We start from the raw sequence: 21,802 nt of genomic DNA, 5'->3' as shown, positions 1-21,802 counted from the left end.
TTGCAACAGCATTATTCCGTGACACAAGTCCTCCATTCGTGGACTATTACCCTGGCCCCTGTTATAGACCATTTGGCAATCAGATCTGCTTACCAGCCTCTAATAGAAGGATCTTCAGTGTTTGCACATTCTATTGTGAAGAAATTTTTGAAAGCACTAAATATGTATTTTCACCTATTGGTGAGTTGCCGCCATTTTGTGACTTAAATCCTAATGCTCATGACATTAATAAGATCGCCATTTGAACCTTTGAGAGGATGCTCTCCGTATCCTCTATCCCTCAGATCCGTGTTCCGTGCAGCGATGACCTCTGCCAGGAGAGTCTGTGAGATCCAAGTCTGGAGGGCCAACCATCTTTTATACAGAGAGCCATAAGGGGAAGGTGGCTTTATGCAGCATCCTAAATAGCTGACTAAAGTGATTTCTAATTTCCATTTTAACCAATCCATTAATCTCCACTTACTCTTCCCTAAACTTCACTTAGCACCAGAAGAGGCTAGGTTGAATAGCTTAGATGTTATGCTCTTAGCTTTTATTTAGATAGGGCAAAGCCCATATGAAAATTGCCTAGATTAGACTTAGTTTATGTGGATAAATCTGAGGGGGATGGAAAGCAGTGGCATAACATCTCTGATAGTGGATTTTCTGATGGATAAAACTTTGTGTGCTGTCTTATCTATCAGGCATTTGCAAAGCACCAATCACCACTGTAAGGTATCAAGGTGGTTCTTCATACACAAGCATTATGATCACCTACTTTGCAGGTGTCCCTGTGTCTGAAAGTCTTAACACACATACTTCACCTTGTCTAAAGCAACTTCCCTAGAAAGTCTGATGAATAGTTACAGAGAGATGCATTTCCACTACCCAGTATTCTATTTGTACCTTTTATGAAATGTTCCTCTAGATTTGATAGTTAGGTCTGATTCCCAATGCTGGAGAACAATTAACTAGCATTAACAAATCTGTAAAGGAGGGAAGTACAAGAACAACTAATTAATCTCCCCAGCTGTGGGATCTGTAGTGACACTACTCAAAGGAGAAAGGTGTGTGTATATATACACAGTAACTTCAGCTCTTCAAACAATAAACTTGTATTGATCCACCCACTCCCCATTTTCAAAACCTTACTCTTTTCTGAGGTGGGTTGGAGCCACAGCTCCCTAAATAATCTTGACCTTAACTGTTTGGTTGTTTTTGTGAGGGGGATTGTGCACATTGCCCCAACTGGCTACAGCTGTCTTCAATGTGCTGTTGCTCAATGACTAAGCACTCCCTTCTTCATAGTAAACAATATTTCAAAGTCTGTTTATTATGTATGAGGATCATTAAGCATGGGGGGGGGGCGGGAGTTGATTTTCATGCATTATAAAAAAATGTATCAGAAAGTTGCAAATGAACCATTTCATCTAGTCTTGCATCAAACAAAATGTCAGAGTTCCGTGTTTGTTCTTGTGTTCGAAGCATGTGTCCTCAGGTATGTGAGCCTGGGTTATTTCCTCAGCATTTCCGATATTGCTTGTTGATAGTTTAGCTTTCAGTGAAATGATGGCCTATAGTTTTGGCCTTTTTTTAATACTCAAGATGGTAAATTGTTGTATATTATTACCAGAGATTAAATGAGTCACTGCTCAAATGTTTTGGGTTACTTCCAGGAGAACACAAAATAAATTTTGAGCAGACTTTTCTAAATACTATAAAACTTGAAAGTGCCGAGAAATACTACAGGGGTGAGAAACAAGGCTCCTTGGGCTTCATCTCACAGATTAAAAAAATTATTTAATAACTGTCATGTGCTGCTCATTGTGACATCTGAGAACATGATTTGAATTGAAAACAAGAAACAGATTAAAGTAAATTGCCTTCAGAAGCCAGCACCTATCTACCTCACTGTACTGCTCCAGTCCATCATGAGAGAAACCTCACCAGCAGGAGTCAGTCAGCCCTTGACCAAACAGATGTATCTTGCACTGCACTATAAAGGTCAGCCAACTCTTGACCTTGTCGATCTACAGCTGGGAACCTCTGACTGAAAACACCCTGATGGAGTCCTGCTGTCACGTGTTCATATCTAGGAATTGCCAGCCAACCCAAATACTACTGAGGATGACCATGCATATCAACTGTCAGATCAGCTCTTGGATAAATAATTTGGGTAAATATCACCCATAGTATTTACCCAGGGCCAGAATGGCTCCTGCAGTGGTAGTCAATGTCTTGCATTTCCAGAAAGTAAACAGCATAACAACTTGATTTGGAATAGTTTCATTCTAGCTATTAGACATTAATTAATTAACAGCTGCTCTGTGACCATTCCACACAGGCCATATGGTTTCATATGGAGATCTGGTATAAGTGGCCTGATAAAGTTAGTGACAGCAAGATGACTTTTATTCTAGTTTGGTTCCTTGCACTCCTCATGCCATGACTAACCCTGCCGGACAGGCACTGCTCCTGTGATGATATTGCTCACAGGTTCTTGGTTCAGGCTTGGTGTTAATGCATTTGATTCGTATGTTCTAGTTAATTAAAAGAAGTGTATTTATCGTGTGTGTGTCAGCAGCATAAACCATCTACAGATAGTTTGTGACTAAGGTTTGCTGGGCTTTGATGCACAGCCGGAAGCGAATAACTTCCTGCCCCTGCCCCAAGATTTGTACACACAGGCACTTCGCTGTCAGACTTCAGACGCCAGTGTGAACATTAGCAGTTCTGCTGAATGTCTCTTTGCTTCATCTAGGATCTGTTTCTCTGAAGATTTGATTACTGTGTAAATTCCAGATTACAGCACACGTGGCTAGCAATTTTGCAGAGCTTTGTAGCAGTTTTTCTTTCTGAGGCCCACCTAACATGCTATAAAATCTCCACGGCCCACCTGTGCCACAAGAACTGGTTTTCTGCATATAAAAGCCAGGGCTGACATTAGGGGGTAGCGAGCTGGGCAGTTGCCTGGGGCCCTGCAAAGCTACATTGCTCAGTCTTTGGCTTCAGCCCCGGGTGGTGGGGCTCAGGGCCCCGGGCTTCAGCCCCATGTGATGGGGTGTCGGCTTTCTGCCCTGGGCCCAAGTGAGTCTAATGCTGGCCCTGCTTGGTGGACCCCCTGAAACCCTGCTCGTGGCCCCCTAGGGGGCCCCGGACCCCTTGCTGAGAACCACTAGTCTAGAGCAGTGGTTCTCACCTGGGGGTACGCAGAGATGTTCCAGGGGGTATATCAACCCTGGACATATCAACCCAGTTCTACAACAGGCTACATAAAAAGCACTACTGAGGTCAGTACAAACTAAAATTTCATACAAAGACTTGTTTATACTGCTGTATATGCTACACACTGAAATGTAAGTACAATATTTATATTCCAATTGATTTATTTTATAATTAGATGGTAAAAATGAGCAAGTAAGCAATTTTTTTTCAGTACTAGTGTGCTGTGACACTTTTGTATTTTATGTCTGATTTTGTAAGCAAGCAGTTTTTAAGTGAGGTGAAAATTGCTGGGGGCGGGGGTATGCAAGACAAATCCGACTCCTGAAAGGGGTACAGTCGTCTGGAAAGGTTGGGAGCCACTGGTCTAGAGCTGCTCCAGATTAAATGTGGTGACTTCTAAAGAAGCTGATTGCTATTATAACCAGAATTATTTGTCAGAAGGGCAAGGAAAGAGGATGGGGTACGGTGCACTTTTCCTTTAAGGCAGCTGTGATTCAGACAGCACAGTGGGTTTTTTCTGTCTGAGAAAAACCTTTTTGCATGGAACACTACACTGGCTGAGGCACAGTTTCTAAACCAAAGCGTAACCCATCCACAGTCACCGACTAAACCGTCTTTAAAATGAGCTAGACCTGAACCAATTTTAAAACTAGCTCAGGTAACATGGATTTAGTTCCAGTGTAGCTAGGGCTTCTGTAGACTTTCAGAAACAGTAACTGAAAGAAAACAAATATTTGTTTGGATAGAATCCCATTTCCTTTGTAAGAATCCCATTTCCTATCAATGAATCAGCAGTGTTGAGAGACATGTCATGTTATGTTTGGAAAGAAACCCTGGATAATTCCACAGTTCTCTAACTATATTTTTTCCCAACAGCTTCTTAATACCTCGAGTCCAGAATTTGCACCATGAAGTGTAGTGGAGAAATCATTTGCTATCAGTTTGGAACAAGAGACTGATTCCTTTTAGCTCTGAAGTCTGGTGTTTCCAGGTTCACATGGTGTTTTTAGCCTCCTGTAAACATTTTTACTATAAAGTCTAGCAATATTTTATGTAAAATATCTCTTGGATTCCAGTCCTCTCCTGATCCTCACCCACTATGATTGTTTTCTTCCAACTTTGTTGAATCTTGGTCTAATAAAATGTAATTCCTAACACGGTTTGCTGGTTTGTTGACTTCAAGACTTTTCAGACCAAGGTCAGAAGGGACCATTGTGATCATCTAAAGTCTGAGTCATGTTAATGGTCTTTCTGTTGGTGGAACAATCTTTCTTTGGATATTTTTTTCTCGTAGGATGCAGATGGGGAATCTAATAGTCTGAACTCAGTACTAGGAGCCAAGACCTCCTGACTTCTAATCCTACTTCTGGCACTGCATATTCTGGTCTTCACTAGACAAGGAAATAGAGATATTGATTGCAACAATTACTCTTGTCCTTGCACCATTCAGTATATCCACAGAACTCTTTTGATGCATTCCTGCCCAGTCCACATGCTGCCCAGGGTTTCACTAATGTTTAATGGGTCTCCTGAAGAACTGTTGCTGGGAGCAAGGACATTTGAAGCAGTGCATTGTGGGATGGAGCGAGGAGGGACTGGCTGAACTAGTGCAGTTCCAGTGCTTGAGGTCTCCTGTACACACTGCGTAGAAACTACGATTGTACATTGTTCCCCAGTCAGCCACACCTGAGCGGAAATCCTTGTTCCAAGTCTTACCAACAATTTGTTCTAGTAATCGTTGGTTATAAAATACCTAAGAAGGCAGCTGTGGGTGGAAGATGAGCCATTGACTGTCCTGATTTCCATGACATGGGACATTGTGGAAAACTCGTTCCATTTCAAAAGGAAGAAAAATAGAAATGTCAAGATCTCTGCAGAACAGAAATCTGAAAAAACTAATTTTAAATACTCATGGTTTTGTTTCCAAAATTCCAAGCTCTCAGGCTCCCAGCTCCCCATCAGCCCTGTCCCAGGCAGGGAGCCTGGAAACTCTGAGAGCCCCCAAGCTCGTGGTGCTGAGCCGGGAGTCTGGAAGACCTGGGATCTCCAGCCTTGGAGCAGTCCTCATGGCAGAGTTGCCTCAGAGCCAGGGTCCTGGAAGGGCAGGCTTCCCAGCGGCCTGCCAGGTGTGCTGACAGAAAGCAAGGCCAGGTTTTGTCAGAACACTGCCTGTGTTTATAGGAAGTTCGTTGAAACCAATTTTTGTGGAACATTTTGGTTTCAACAAACCAGCGTTTTCCATCAAAAACTGGTTTTGCTGGAAAACTCCTGACCAGCTGCAGCCACAGTATGTCTTACGAGCATGCTCAAGGCATTCCAAGCTATGGCATGCTGCTTAGCCATTTTGCTTACTTGTGGGCGTGAATACTGTGTGTCAGCAGAAATGCGAGGGTCTCTTTCGAACACTTCATCAATGGGGGCAAGATCACTGATTGGTCTGGACTGTCCTCTGGAGAAGAAGGTCCTCTGGGAAAATGATTAATAGGTATTGGGAAGTATGCTATGGCAGGAAGTGATCAACTCTTGATAGAGTTTTGAAACTGCGTTTAAAACATTGGAAATCTCACTAGGGATCAGCTGTTGTTTCCGACTGCCTCCACAGTAGCTTTGCTGCCTTAGCAGATATATCTGCCTGCTTACTTGCAGCTGTAGTGAGTACCTGGAAAGAGGACTTGGGGATTACCAGCAGCAAAATGAACCATGGGGAAAGAAGCCTGCTCAAACCACCTTCTAGTCGTGCCTGGGATGGTGGAAGTCTTTTTGATGGGTCCTTTTCAGTCCCTTGGGATGGTGGGCATAGATATAGTTTGGGAGGGTCTATCGCAGAAACTGGCGATGAAGGGAAACTGGTGCTACCATCAGATGTCCTGACTACTCTGCAGATAAATAAAAGAATCCTAGTTGTTTGACTTGCCTCTTTTTACTGTGATTGAATGTGATTGAATCCTTACAGAGGAAGGACTTCCTGTTTTCTCTGGCTAGCTTTTCTGTTACTGGTGTAAATCAATATTTTAACCTCTAGTTTTCTTTTTCCTCTTACAGGTCAGCCAGTTCAGACAGCTCTATTCCAAAGTCATTAATGATAAGCATGACGATGTTATGGCCAAGTTTGGAGCAATCCTGGCCCAGGGCATCTTGGATGCAGGTAACTTCCTTTGGATTAAAGCAGTAAAAAGTTCTAAAACTTTGATCAGGGCCGCCGGAAGTGTTCTACGTCTCTTGAAGCCGATGGTGTGAAAGATTTGGAAGCCTGGAGCTCTGGCTAATCTAGAGCTATTCATTATTACATGGGAGTTTCACAGATGTTTATCACAAAGGGTATGATAGTTACAGGGGTATCAGAGCTTCCACAAACCCCTTGTTTTCAGGGGGTTTCACCTGACTGCAAAAACAAAACCTCTGCAACAGTTTCACTGTAAAACTGTTCCAAACTTTAAAGGTAATTCTTTTCCAGATTTCTGCCCAAAATGTCATTTTTCTTTGAATCAATTTGTCATCCAAAGCCTTGATTTACAGTACGTAAGTGGTGTTTATATGTTGCTTCCTTTCTATTGTAAGTAGTTTCTCCACAAGTCAGTTTGGAAACCTTGTGATATTTGTGTCTCAGGTTTCTTTGGGTTCTGTGTTAAATTATGTTTTTAACCCCATTAGTGAGCATGTTTCCTCATTGTTGGGGAAAAGGTTCAGAGAAGGAAGCACAGTTAATTGTATCAGCATTATTGCAGAAAAGCCAAAGCTATTGTCATCAAAGGGCATCTGCTTCTTATGTCTGTAGCTTGCCAGTTTGGAGAATTTCATTACATGACTGCTAGTGACTAAGTGTTACACCATGGTTTTAAACTACTAAAGCCTTTATAACCCCCGGTGCTGAACAACCAGGCCTATTAAGGAAAGATTCCATGGAGAAAAGGAAAACAAATTAAAAGATGTGCCCTTTTCTTTCCCAAGAGCTCACTCTTGCAGGGCTCTTATATTTAGTGATATCAGATATTCCTCTTCTTCTTCCAGTGCTGGCTCATGTCAATTCCATTCTAGGTGTGCACGCCCCCATGTGCACAGTCGTTGGAGACTTTTGTCTTAGTGGTATCCGTAGGGTCGGCTGTGGCGCCCTCTGGAATGCTGCGCTCATGCGTTGGTATATCAGGCACCGCCAGCCCCACACTCTCTCAGTTCCTTCTTACTGCCCATGGGGGTCAGTCAAAGCGCCTCTTTCCCTTGCTTCGCAAGTGGTCGGTGTTTTTTTATTTTTCTCCTACTTGAGCTCTGTGCTTTAGCTGTAAATAGCTTTGCATGGTATCCCTGGCCTCCATCATTCCCTCCCTAGATTCGGTAAACTGGTACGCTGCTCTCGACTTGAAAGACGCTTATTTCCTATATATCCTTATATCTCTATCGTGCCAGGACACAGATGGTTCCTTCGTTTCATGGTGGGCCAGTGCCATTTCCAGTTTATGGCGCTCCTCTTTGGCCTATCCTCAGCCCTGCGGATCTTTACAAAATGTCTGGCCCCAGGAGCCACTTACCTGAGACCCCGGGGGGCCATGTCTATCCTTATCCCAACAATTGGCTCATCAGGGGGCAAATCATGGGATCACATGCAGAGCAGCCTTGATCTGGTGTGAGCCACATACCACGACTTGGGCCTGCTAGTGAACGAAAAGAAGTCAACCCTTGTGCCAGTGCAACAGATAGAGTTCATCGCGGGGGTTCTCAACTCCACGCTGGCAAAGACATTCCTTCCGGAGTCCTGCTTTCGAGCCATGTCATATGTAATCTCCTGGGTGAGGGATCATCCACTCACCACTGCCCGCACCTGCCTAGGGTTGTTAGATCATCTGGCAGCCTGCACCTACGTGGTCCACCATGCCCAGCTTCATCTCCGCCCGCTGCAGGCATGGTTGGCATCGGTCTACATCCCCAACAGGCATGACCTGGACCTGTAGTCAAGGTGCTGGACCACACAGCGCACCTCCCTGGAACCAGGAACGTTTTGGTAGATCGCCTCAGCAGAACCTTCTCATCTCGCCTCGAGTGGTCTCTCCACCCCGATGTGGTTGATCAGATCTTCCGAAGGTGGGGGTTTCCCCAAGTAGACTTGTTCGCGACTCACCACAACAGGAAGTGCCACCTGTTCTGCTCATTCCGGGGGATCGACAGGGACTTCCTGTGCATGCACCTTTTTGTTCCCACAGTTGGGGTCTCTGATGTACGCTTTCCCGCCAGTGCTGTTGCTCCACAAGGTCCTCACGAAAGTCAAGCAGGACAAGGACAAGGTCATCCTGATTGCCCCAGCTTGACCTCGCCAGCACTGGTTCAACATGCTTATGGACCTGTCGGTGTTGGCTCCGATGGCTGGATCTCCAGTCGCAGAATCACAGCTGTCTCCTGCACCCAAACCGGGCAGCACTGCACCTCACAGCTTGTGATCAGTTGGAACTGATTCAGTTGACTGCTGAAGAGCAGGAGTACTCAGCCCGAGACCAGCAGGTCCTACTGGGAAGCAGAAAGCCTTCCACTAGAGCCACCTATCTGGGTAAATGGAAACGCTTCATGTGCTGGACTTTGGCCCTAGGGGTTGGGCCTGAGCAGGCCTCGCTGCAGCTGATCCCCCTGATTACCTTGTGCATCTTAAGCTCCAGGAGTTGTCCCTTTCATCTGTTAAGGGCCGCTATATCGGCTTTTCATCCTCCGTTCCAGGGCAGATCGGTCTTTGTGCATGGCATGATGGTCCGGTTCTTAAAAGGTCTGGAGCAGCTCTACCCTCAAGTCTGGGATCCTGTCCCTCCGTGGGACCCTAATCTGGTACTCACCCGGCTCACGAAAGTCCCCTTCGAGCCCTGTTCTCCTCTTCTGCAAGGTGTCATTCCTGGTGGCGATAACTTCTGCCCAAAGGGTTTCTGAGATTAGGACACACACCTTGGAATCGCCTTATACGGTGTTCTTCAAGGACAAGGATCAGCTGCGACCGCACCCGGCTTCCTGCCCCAGGTGGTTTTGCAGTTTCATACGAGCCAGAACATATTCTTGCAGTCTTCTTTCCAAAGCCTCATAAGCCTGAGGAGAAATGTAGGTTGCACTCCCTGGTCATCAGGAGAGCGCTAGCCTTCTACATCGTCAGGACCAAACCGTTTCGCAAGTTGACTCAGTTGTTCGTCGCGGTAGCAGGTAGGATGAAAGGTCGTCCAGTATCCGCCCAGAGGATTTCATCTTGGATCACCACCTACATCCGTTTCTACTATGATCAGGCGAAGGTGCCTTCGCTGGCAGTCGTCACCACACACTCAACTAGAACTCAGGCCTCAGCGGCGGCCTTCCTGACCCAAGTGCCCATTCCAGATATCTGCAGAGCGTCTACCTTCACGTTCACATCTCACTACGTGCTTACCCAGCGAGCTTGAGATGATGCTGGCTTCGGTAGAGCAGTGCTGCAAGCTGCATGCCCGTGAACTCCGAGCCCACCCCCAGGGATACTGCTTGTGAGTCACCTAGAATGGAATTGACATGAGCAAGCACCCGAAGAAGAAAAAATGGTGACCCACCTTTCGTAGCTGTTATTCTTCAAGATGTGTTGCTCAGGTCCATTCCATTACCCGCCCTCCTACCCTTTTGTCGGAGTTGCTGGCAAGAAGGAACTGAGAGGGCATCGGGCTGGTGGTGCCTGATATACCAACGCATGAGCGCGGCACTCCAAAGGGCGCCACAGTCAACCCTACGGTTACCGCTAAGGCAAAAGTGTCCATCGACTGTGCACGTGTGTGTGCATGCACCTAGAATGGAATGGACGTGAGCAACGCATCTCAAAGAACAACCGTTACGAAACGAAGGTAACCTTTTTTTCTTCCCCTTTGCCGCACAATCAAATGTGGCTTCCACCTCCCTGTCCTGTTGTACTAGGGGCCATTTCCCCCCTTGAGTCCTCTCATCCTACTTCTGAGAGCTCCATTCCCAGCACACTTGCTGCAGTTTGGTCAGAGGACAGACACTGTCCTTTATGTTTTAGGACTGTAGCTGGTAGGAGACACTGGTGTCACTAGTGTCACCTTCCTTCCTCTGCCAGCACCCCTCCCCCTTATCAAACCTGAGCTCCAGCAGCCTGATTGGCACAAGACTCAAGGCTACTCCCAAACCATAGTCTCTTGTAGTGTAGCATGTTGCCATGAAACCTGAGGTCAGCTGGGTCATAGATTTTGTTTCATACATGTGGACTTGCCTTGAACTTTTATCTCTGTCAGGATCAAGTTAAAAAATACAAGTAAAATCTTGTTTCCCATCTTATTCATTTATCATACAATAGCTTGGAAGAGAAAGAGAAGAGGTAGGGTGTGTGTGTGTGTGTGTGTGAGAGAGAGAGAGAGAGAGAAGGTGGGGGGAGCAGTGTGTGAGAGAGAAGGGGGAGTGGGAGAGTGTATGAAGTAATCAGAGGACTGGAAGGGACCTCAAGAGGTCATCTACTCCAGTCTCCTGCACTCAGGGCAGGAATAAGTATTATCTAGACCATCCCTGACAGGTGTTTGTCCAACCTGCTCTTAAAAGTCTCCAGTGATGGAGAGTCCACAACTTCCCTAGGCAGTTTCCAGTGCTTAACCACCATGATAGTCAGGAAGTTTTTCCTAATGTCCAACCTAAACTGCCCTTGCTGCAATTTAGGCCCATTGCTTCTTGTCTTATCTTCAGAGTTAAGAAGAACAATTTTTCTCCCTCCTCCTTGTAACAACCTTTTATGTACTTGAAAACGGTTACCATGTCCCCCCTCAGTCTTCTCTTCTGCAGATTGAACAAACCCAGTTTTTTTCAATCTTCCCTCATAGGTCATGTTTTCTAGACCTTTAATCATTTTAATTGTTCTTCTCCAGACTTTCTCTAATTTGTCCACATCTTTCCTGAAATGTGGTGTCCAGAACTGGACACAATACTCCAGTTGAGGCCTAATCAGCACGGAGTTGAGTGGAAGAATTACTTCTCGTGTCTTGCTTACAATACTAATACATCCCAGAATGATCTTTGCTTTTTTTTTTTTTTTTTTTTCAACAGTGTTACACTGTTTACTCATATTTAGCTTGTGTTCCACTGTGAGCCCCAGAGCCATATCCTCCTCCCCCAGTAGCATGACAGCAGTCCTCTCTAACTGGATAGCTTCCTCAGCCTTGGGCATCTCCATTTGAATACGCTCAATGCATGTGTGAATTCAAAGAAAGCCATGGGCTACAATTTTCATAACCTGCTACCTCATTCACCGGAGACTCTTCAAAAAGAACATACGTTAATCCCTGTGTTCCCTTTATCTTCGCTGCTGCACTAGAAATGCTTATCAGAGGCAGGGAGTGGCAGAGGCTGAAACTTGAATCACTGTTACAGGAAGAGAGGCTTAGTGTTATCTGCTGTAGCTGGTGCAGTTGAACTTGTAATTCTTTATTGGAAGGAAAAGGGGAGCAATTCTATCCCAGCGACAGGCCTTTGATACAGAGGGCAGCATTTTCAGAGTGTTGGGGAGAGCTGTCAGGTTTTTGGTTTTTTTTGCTCCCACAATGAAGTAGTCATTAGACTTGTGGTGTCGCCTGGGGCGGGGGGGTTGCTGTTGAAGTGAAAATAAAGAACTTGGTCAGTGTTTAATCGTTAGGCCTAAGCAGCTGCATTTTGCTAGAGGCTTGCTTTGTTAGAAAGCATTAAAAAAAACCCGTACACTGAAACTGACTAGGTTTTTCTCCCTAAACCCCTAAGCTTGTGTAGTCTTTTCCTCTCTTGTCCTTAGCTGACAAAGGTTCTTTCTCTGTCCCTTCCTGAATTGACATACATTATCAGAAAAAAATATATATTAGTAGGTTCAAGTTCTAGGAGTGAACTTGTGATCTCTTTTAGACCTCAGAGTTTAACCTACTTTAAGAGATCCTCTGTGCTCTAAGTATCTATTCTGGTTTTAAATCTTCCCCTCACTATGAGTGAGGAGGAAACACCAGCCAAAGTCGATAAGCCAGCATTTATGTAGTGCCTCCAAAATGCATTTGCTGCTCCAGTGGTTGGCTCACGAGCAGCCGCTAACTAAATTGCTCCTGAGTTAAAATTGATAGCACTGATAATCCTGAGGCTGGGAACACACAACCAAGTTAATTTCAGTTTCAGCTAAAGAAACAAAAAACACATCTGTGTTAACTAAACGCAAAGGGGGAAAAATACAGTTGCCTTCTAACAGGAGAATACAAGCAGAAGTAAAGTACTGATACTTTAAACAAGTCAAGTGCAGGACAGTGCACTGCCCCTTGAAGGGCCCTGTTTTAGTGTGGATTATCTTCCCCTCTCAGTCAAGAGTGTGGTGGGGGTGAGTGGATAAGGAGTACGCCAAAGATAGTTGAATGGGTCCTTTTGTCTTTTGGATTGTGAACTTCTTGCGTCAGGTACCATCTTGGTTTTATGTCCTATACTGTGTAGCACAGAGCTCAGAACTGAAGCTTAACTAATAATGAATAGGTAAGAAGAAGTTAAGATCCACAGGGGTGAGGCAGGTGGGACTGAGCCATCAGGGATTTTTCGTGTGGTTGTGATGCTCGGAAGACATCTCGGGAGGGTGAGGTAAGAGGGTTCCTTCCGAATTACTTACGGAAGAGCTCACTTTGGATTTGTGCTTGTAAGTCCATCTCAGTATTGTTACCCCAGTAAACATAGATCTGCCTGGAAATGCTTTTCCCATTTCAAATCCTAAACTCTTTTGATTTCTTGCAATAATACATTCAGCTGCACAGAGGGGTTCCCTCATATACACCTCTACCCTGATATAACGATGTCCTCGGGAGCCAAAAAATTTTACCGCATTATAGGTGAAACTACGTTATATTGAACTTGCTTTGATCCGCCAGAGCGCTCAGGCTCGCCCCCCTGGAGCGCTGCTTTACCGCGTTATATCCAAATTTGTGTTATATCGGGTCGTGTTATATCGGGGTAGAGGTGTACCGCCAATTCAGTGCTGCTTTCAACTCCTATTAGACACGGAAAAAGCACTGCTCCTTTCCCCCAACCTTGCCCGCATTTGTTTAGCGTCCCAATTTAAAATCAGACCTTCCATCAGTAACTCTAGCTATTAGAAACCCAAGTCATTATATACATTAATACTTTTGCCTGCTAAAGGAGTGCTGTCTTTTGTGTTTTATTGCATATGCGAATCATCTTGCTGACAAGAGGCTTGGTGGTTTATTGGATGAAATATTGACCTTTCTGCTCTGGAAGTATAGCACAGGTTGTCTTCAATCCATCGTAGGTGAACTAAATGATGTGTCTCTGCTGATTTAAAAAATAATCAATTGAGAGGAGCACTTGGACATTTTTTTCCAGGGGCTGTGAAGTACCATCACATTGTTGTATGTTGATGTGACCCAGTGATGATGTGCTGAACATCATCATATTGCATTGGGCCATGCTCTCACAGTGTCGTCAGCAAGGGATTTGTCCCATCAGACAAACTTACAACTCGGTAGGAGGAAATCATGGAAGTTAGACCTTGTCTACACTAAAGGGAAAAGTCGATCTAAGCTATGCAATTTGAGTTACGGGAATAGCGTAACTTAAATTGTCGTAGCTTAGATCTAGTTACGGTGGGTTCCACACTATGCTCTCCCATCAACTCCCTTTATTCTTCTCGATCCTGGAGTTGACGGGAGAGCGATTGGCGGTCAATTTAGCGGACCCGCTAAATCAACCACCGATGCATCAATCGCCGCAGCGTCGATCCTCTGGTAAGTGTAGACAAGCCTTTAGATGCTTGCAACTTAAGGCATGAATTCACTGGTGTGTATAACAGCATAACCTAGTTTGTGTTCTTTACTGTTATGAGTCCATATAAAATCTAGGATAGCAGATCCTGGTTATCTAAGGGTTATACACTGTAGGTCCAATAGATTTTTGTCGGTAGCAGTATAGGTTTGGGGGTGAGTCTTATGGTTATCTAAGGAGCCCTGAAGATCTTCCATGTTTAATCTCCTTAAAGGGCTGGTCTACACTATTGGGGGGTGGGGAGGGTCGATCCAAGATACGCAACTTCAGCTACACAAATAGCATAGTTGAAATCGAAGTATCTTGGATCGAATTACCTGGGGTCCAGACGGTGCGGGATCGACGGCCGCGGCTCCCCCATCGAATGCGCTACCGCCGCTTGCTCTGGTGGAGTTCCGGAGTCAACGGTGAGCGCGTTTGGGGATCGATATATCGCGTCTTAACGAGATGCAATATATCGATCCCAGATAAATCGATTGCTACCCGCCGAGATGGCGGGTAGTGAAGATGTACCCTAAGGCTTTGTTAGAGACATCTTCTCTGGCCTGGAATGTATCCCTTCTGAGCCCGTTGGTGCTGCTGCTTAATCAAGGCAATAACTGTTGTGCAATACAAGGTCCTTTCATCTTTCCTGCTCCCCCCCCCAAAACCGTGGATGTGACTGTGGAGTGTGCATGTATGGAGAGCAGAAACAATAGCATGAAAGTATCTCTGAAATCTGTCACTCAGCAAGGAAATTCCAAAGAGTGGATCATATAATTCTGAAGGTTAAAAATAAAAGGTTGGAAAATTAAAATTCCAGTAGTTCGAATAAAAGAAGATTAAAGTTACTTCAGCAATGTGCAGTTGGTTGCTTTTCACAGTCTATCTTATGATCATATAGACAGTAAGACAGTAAAGTAAAAGCTTAAACTTACAAAGAGAGAAAAGGCTAGAAACCATGAACATGCAATGTCTTTATTTGCAGGGACTATGTTTGTGTGCTTGTACAGTGCCTACCACAGTGGGGTCCTGATCTCTGATTAGAGTGTCTAGCGGCTACTGCAGTAGAAATAAATGATAACAATAAACCAACTGCAAGAGAGCAGTGAGCGGAGCACATAAGAGGTGTTTATAAGATGAGATGGCATCATTCCCTTTCCTCAATAAGAATACAGCCCCGCATTGTCTCCTTTCAGAAGGCAAAGGAATGAGTGTGAAATCTTGTGGTGACAACAGGCAAGCCCCAGAGAAAGTGGGTGTGCAGAGCACTGGGATGGCACAATGCAAGAATCCTAGATTTCACTTCAATTCTTTTCCTTTCGTTTTGTGTGCGTTTTAAATAATGGTTTTCCCATCTTGATCCCGAACAGCAGAACTGATGTTAATCAGCTAGAATATTAGCAAAAATTGATCTCGTTATCCGTTGCTTCTCAGTGCATCTCCCAAACTCTGCCAGCAGCAGCGGCACTACAAGTGGCTACTTATGCAGGGCAGAGGAATGCTGATCTGGGCCTGGGAATCTCGGTTATAAATTGCACTGCACTCGGAATGAGTGCTTGATTGTATTTTAACACAATTAGCCTCTCTGCACCTGGCCTCGTCAGCGGTAATGGACTTGCCTGTTGCCCTCTTCAACTCAATCTGCTGAGCCCATCAGAGGATTGAAAATCAGATTAACACTTTCGCTCTCTGCCTGCAGCCCTAGCCTTCCAGTTCAGTTTCTAGCTGAATGTTTCTGCACTGCATCAACATGTTGAGTTGTTTTGGTCTCTGCTTTGCAAGTACAAAGCTAAAGACTTGGTTGTCTGACAGAGATTTAATTCTATTGCAAAGCTTGCACAAGCTTGTCTCTTTGCTGCTTAGATTGATAACCTCTAGAAATTACTGTTGAAGTTGCTGCTGTTTACTTTTTTTTTTTTCTACTGGGATGAATAAAAGCATAGGCATATTTCATCTGTAGAACAGTAGCAGTTCAGGGCATGAGCCCTAGCATTGTAACAGTCCTATTAAATGAATATTGTAGAAAACCAGATGCACAATCTGTGTTTCCTGTGATGTGTCGGTGATTTGCATGCTGAAATTGGCTGGACCACAGGTTTTGCTGTTTGCTCATGTGCTGACCCTTCCTCTTTCCATACCACAATTGAAGTGTTGTTGTCTTGGTGCCCTCTTGACAAAATTACTTTGCCAGGGGCAGGGAGGGGTTGTCTCTCCACTGGTTCCATGTTGGGACAATAACTAGCCGCCCAAAGCACCACTGTAAATTACATTGCCACTGACGGTGGTGCATAACCTGAGACCAGAAGCTGAACTGAGAAGGGAACTGCATCCCAGAGGGTTTGCTCTTCAGGTTGAGTGTTGAGGACATTGTGGTTTAGTTTCCGCTATAGCTGTCTTCGTGGTAGTTGTTTCAGAGGCAGCTGGTTAAAGTGTCTATGTTGAGCAGTGCTGAGAAGCGGACTGGAAGCCCTCTCCTAACTGACTGTTTGTGATTTTCCTCTTCTCCTCAGGTGGCCATAATGTAACTATCTCGCTGCAGTCAAGGACAGGACATACTCACATGCCTTCAGTGGTGGGGGTACTGGTCTTCACCCAGTTCTGGTTCTGGTTCCCCCTGTCACACTTCTTGTCGTTGGCTTACACCCCAACCTGTGTCATTGGCCTTAACAAGGACCTTAAGGTATGTGTTTCCCTGGTTGATACAGTAATCTGAGGAGAGATGAAATAACTTGATGGCTGCAGTTCCATAATGTGTTCCATCATAACCACCACTCATTCGTTTTCTGCGAGTTTGTTCATGAAGGGAATCTTACTACAAACAGCACAAGGGTCAGGTGTTCTGCTTGGTGCTGAAGAGTATCACTAGCTGAATGTTTATAATGAGTTGCTGGCACAAAGTGAACAAGGCCTTTCCTAACCCTGTTCTTTTCATCACCAAGGGAATGCAGTCTGTAAGTTTTAACTTCCTGGGGTCCTTACATTGCACCAGTCCCATTGTGCCTGGTCTCTGCGTTAGCTTTCTGGTTTACCCCCTTGTCATTCTGAGTGCTCTCCGATCAGCTGCAGAGAATCTGTGGAGGTCAGCCTGGCAGAGCTTTGGGCACCATCCAAGTTTGGGAACTCTTTTTAAACTGTTCTAGTTGAGCCAGCTTCTAACAGTTGCGTGGCCATCATGTCCTAGCTGCTTATTATAACCTTGCTGCCTTTGGAGGAGATAGAGAAATCATGGATGTGGCAGTGTTACAGCTGGGGGGATATGAATACAGTCCCTATCGTTGTAAATCTCTGAGTCCAGTTGTTTGAGGAAAGAGTTCCAAAGATACATAGACTGCACTGTGCCCATTGAAACACTATACTGTGCCTTGGTAACGGTGCATTAAGACGTCTAAATGGGCGTTTTAGAACATATTGTGACCTTATCCACCGTAGCTAGCTAAAGTGTGCTAGAAACTGTAGCTGGAAGAGCGTGAAAAGCTAATATTAATCATAGCACCTCAATTTTGTTTGCGCCTTAGTGGGTGACTGGTGGGATTTGAATCATTCAGCCCCTGTGGGTAGAGACCTGAGTATTAAAGATTGCATCGTGTAAGCCCTTCAAAAGGTTACACTTTAAAGCTTCCCATTACAGAAAGCCTAGTGCCTCCTGGCTAAGGATGTGACTCTTCACTCTCTGGGTTTGAAAAATATGCCTAAAACGTGGAATGAGAGGAGCCAATATTTCACTCTGACACTAGTGAAAGTCACTGGTAAATCAGCAGTTTGAGTTGAGTCAGACTCTAGAGTGGAGGAAGCCTGAATGTTTTGCAGTTTGTGCTGCAGCCTCCCTTTTTGTGCTGGAAAAGGCCGATCGTGCACAGCAATCTTTCTCAGGCTTATTTACGTGCGTTGGAGTATTGTATTCGTTATCTGGTTTTCTCTCCTGCGTTGTGTACATATCACTACAGGGAGATGAAACCTTTCAATTTCAGATTCTCTCATCAGATGGCACAAGCGTCATTAAAGTATTGGTAGATTCTAAACCAGAAGTGAGACTAGAAATAGGACACGCTTTCTAGATTCCTAGATATAAAAGTAGGGAAAGGACCAATTGGTCAGCTAATTCCTCTCCTGACATTGTAGCACTTCAAGGGCTATCCTCCCCTCAGCATGCCAAGTATTTATTAGTTAACACTGGAGGGATTGGGGAACACACTTGTTGCACTGCTGACATAGTAACACTGCCCAAGTCCTGTAGTTCTTGTTTGTTGTTACAATGAAACTTATGCTAAGATTAGGACATAAATTCAGCTAGAACTATCTGGAGCCCAGCTCTTTCCCTCCCCACCCCCAGTCTGGTAGGCGGAAAATGGAGGGGGCATGGTGGGCTTTGGGAAATACTTCAAGAGAATTTAAGCCTTGGCGAAGACCCCACATTTATGAAGGGACCAGTTCAAGGTATTGCCAAGTATTTTCCACTGTTAATTAACTACATCTCAACTCAACCAGATATCACCCTATCCTCCTTCCCCGATCATATCCAGAGACTCATGAGGGGTGCCTGGTCTTCAGCCTCCAGAGCTCTCACTGGAGTCCCACATGGATCCACCTTCTCCCCCATCCTGTTCCACACTTACGTAAAACCACCAGAGTAGACTGTGGAACAGCATAGACTGGAATGCCAGCAATGCCCAGACTGTACCCAGTTCCGTCACCTTCACTCACCCACAGAGTGCTGTATCCCAGCTCTGCTGGGACCTGGCTGAGATCAGCAACTTCATCCAGGAACAGCTGAGGTGACTTTGGCAGGGAGAGAGAGAAGCACTTTGAAGAATTCACTGCCTCCCTGGCATCCTCCTCCATCAAGGGCCTTAGAGCGTCAGAGCAGCCGTTGGCCATGAGGAGCTCTGGACTCCTTACCACATCTGGACTCCAAATAGCCACAGTCATGGGAAGCTCCCTTTCTGTCTACTCTCCCCCACTCTTGTCAGGGTCAGACTTAGCCTCAGTGACCCCTGTATCCGTCCCCTTGGGGTGGCTAATGTAACTCCCTCTGCCAAGGAATGAAGCCAGCAGCAATATGTTTTTTTAAGGTTCCAAATAAAGCAGTACAAGGCTCTGAGAATCTGTCACCCCCCTGCTCTGCTAGCTGCACTGGCTCCCTGTGTTATATGAGTTAAATTCAGGATTACGGTTCTTACCTTCAAAGCAGTCAGCAGGACTGGTCCAAGTTGCAGGGCTACAGCTGCTTGCCATCACCTGGCATAACGTCAGAGCCATCTGTGCCAAGGGACTGACACTCCAGAATGCTCTCCCGTTCCATGGATGTTAGTGTTAAATGATGGCACCCTTTTGTGTGCAGCTAACGAGTGACGTCTGTCTGAAAGGAGCTCGGTTCAAAAGGCCGTTTCTGTGTAAACTCCCCATTGCCGTAGTATCAGAGCACCTCTCAAATACTAACAGAGGGCACCCAGGGAATTGATCCCAGATCTCTTGAATCCACATCCAAGGCCATTGTGCCTCCCTAGGCTCTCTGGGGCTGTCAGCTCTAATTGTGCTCTAATTCCTTGTGATTATTTTGTAAGGCGCACAACATTTTTCACGTAAGTTGAACAACTCCATTTTACTAGCTAAAACCTTGTCGGTCACATAGCTTTCAACGCTCCTTCATCTCGCCTCTTCCAACTCTTCCCTGTTCTGGCACTGAAGAGGTGTGTTGGGAAGGAAGAGCAGCTTAGATACAGTGCTGGTGAGTGCAGTATCAATATTTGGGATGGCTAGATGGGAGGGCAGTTGAAGAAAGCTGTCTGGCTGTATCCGACTGGGGGAGTGTAATGTAATGGGAAACCAGTGAAACTTGTACTATCATCGTGGTCTAGTCTGCCCTGCACAGATCAAGCTGATCCTGTTTTAGGTCTTAAGGCCAGTTTTGTGCGAAAGACAGAGCCGCAGCTAAACCCTGGCAGCATCGTAACAATGAAGCAAAAGCTGGATGTACATTGTGTGCCGTAAGCTGGAGAAGGAGAAAATGTCAGACCAGAGTTGAATTCTGTCATAATTGAATAACGATGTTACAGCTGAACATTTGCCACTGATGGCAGCTTCTCAGTTTCCGGAGGGAAAAAAGGGATGATTTGTGTTTATCTTTGCAAGGAGGAAAATGCAACCAAGGCAGCTATTCTGCTGTTTGGGTCTTTCCCTTTACTTTCCTGTAACCATTCTTTCTAAAGTCTGTATCTTTTTTAGATGCCAAAAGTCCAGTACAAATCCAACTGCAAGCCCTCAACGTTTGCGTATCCTGCCCCTCTGGAGGTACCGAAGGAAAAGGAGAAGGAAAAGGTTGGTAAGCTGATCAGCTGACTTTTATACACTGTGTGGACTCGCCCACTATGAACATTAACCTTCCCGGCATTAGCCCCGGCAACGTGTTCCTTCAGGGATGAAGAAAAGATTGTCAGTTGCTAGTATCTCTGAGAGTAAATATTACGTAACTCTGGTCATGTAGAAGCGTTATTTTCCTCACTGACTTCTTTCCTTTATAATAGCAGTTGCACTCAACATACCTGGACGCTTTCTTATTGCCACGTGAGCTTTGTGAAATGGGTGAGGGTGGCCATAAAGATTGGTCCATTGATTTTAATTCACTGAGCTCACCACCTTTCTATCTCTCTCATTGGTGAGTCTGGAATTCACTGTCGCTTGTAATCTCTGTGCTGGGATTTGACTGGCGCCTTCCTTGACTAGCCGGATGAGCAGGAGAGCTGTTAAAGGAGTATTTACCATGTACATATTGCTCCTTTGCACATACCATCTTTTTGTTCTGGAGTCGTACAGCACCAAGCACAGTGATGTCATGGGCTATGACAAGGGCTCTTAGGTGCAATGGTAATACAAATAATAAATAACAATCCTTGAGGGTAGGAGTCCAAAGTGACCCATTAGCTAACGCAATGCATTAAGCATTCATGGGCAGAGTCTGTGGGCCCGTGCGCTGCAAAAAGCTATATGTCGAAATGGTAACGTCCAGGTAAGAAAATTGAGCCTCAGGTGGTCGTCTTTGGCAGCATAGGTGTCCTCCCACAAAGAAGGGCAGCTTGTGCACCCGTACAACTTGATCATCGTCATCCGTGGCTTGACTGTAGCAGGCGGAGCAGACCTGCCAGCCGCCAGAGAGCGGCCGCAGAGGTGTGTACTCAGGCACCTCTTGCTCATGTGTGTGGCACCTGGTGAAAACTGCTAAGCAGTTTAACAAAACCGAACACTAGAAATGAGAGGTTCTCGGATTTAGAGAACAGAAGCCTGTCGAAATTAGCCCAAGTGGGGGGCTACCAAGCAGCTGTTTTTTTTCCTTGGGATTGGACTGGATTGTGCATGAAGGCAAGTAATATCATAAGAAATTTCACAGTGGCAGGTACTTCTGGACATATCCCTCCCTTTCTAAAATTCAAACCCCATAGCTGAATCTGGCCCACCCTTAGAATACCTTGATATGGCACCCTAAGACTCCACCAAAACCTTAGGGGAATGGATAATCTTTCCAGGAGCAGGAACAGATGGGCAGGGCTGCCTGCTGACCTTGTGGTGGTGGTTTTGTCTAACAATGGTTGTTGAGAAGGAGAAGCTGGGGACACTCAGAGAAGTTCAGCACAATTGTATCTTCCTCGGAAGAAACTTTTCACATCCTGGGCAGTTGTACTATGTCTGTCTGTGTGTGCCAGTGACACGTAACAGCTGTGTGATTACAGTAGCGCCGGGGTGGAGGAGTGGTGAAAAGGATTACGACATTGTCAAGAATCTCTCTTCTGGCTTGATGTTGCCTTGCCACTGAAACCATGGGAGCTAACTTCCCTATGGTCAGAATTCCTTGTCACTGCTCAGATTT

General features: G+C 45.4%; 1 protein-coding gene across 1 annotated transcript in view; it reads left to right on the top strand.

Annotated features, from left to right (window-relative positions):
• The window catches only part of PSMD1 (proteasome 26S subunit, non-ATPase 1), a 124,768-nt gene that overhangs the window by 94,598 nt on the left and 8,368 nt on the right, over positions 1–21,802 (top strand). The window contains exons 19-21 of the mRNA XM_034780945.1: positions 6,247–6,349; positions 16,455–16,624; positions 20,167–20,259. Coding sequence (XP_034636836.1) covers positions 6,247–6,349; positions 16,455–16,624; positions 20,167–20,259 — 366 coding nt within the window. The remainder of the gene's footprint in view (positions 1–6,246; positions 6,350–16,454; positions 16,625–20,166; positions 20,260–21,802) is intronic.

The sequence above is a fragment of the Trachemys scripta genome, chromosome 9, assembly GCF_013100865.1.
Source record: "Trachemys scripta elegans isolate TJP31775 chromosome 9, CAS_Tse_1.0, whole genome shotgun sequence".
In the NCBI taxonomy this organism is placed as follows: Eukaryota; Metazoa; Chordata; order Testudines; family Emydidae; genus Trachemys; species Trachemys scripta.
This window is presented reverse-complemented; position numbering and strand designations above follow the sequence as displayed.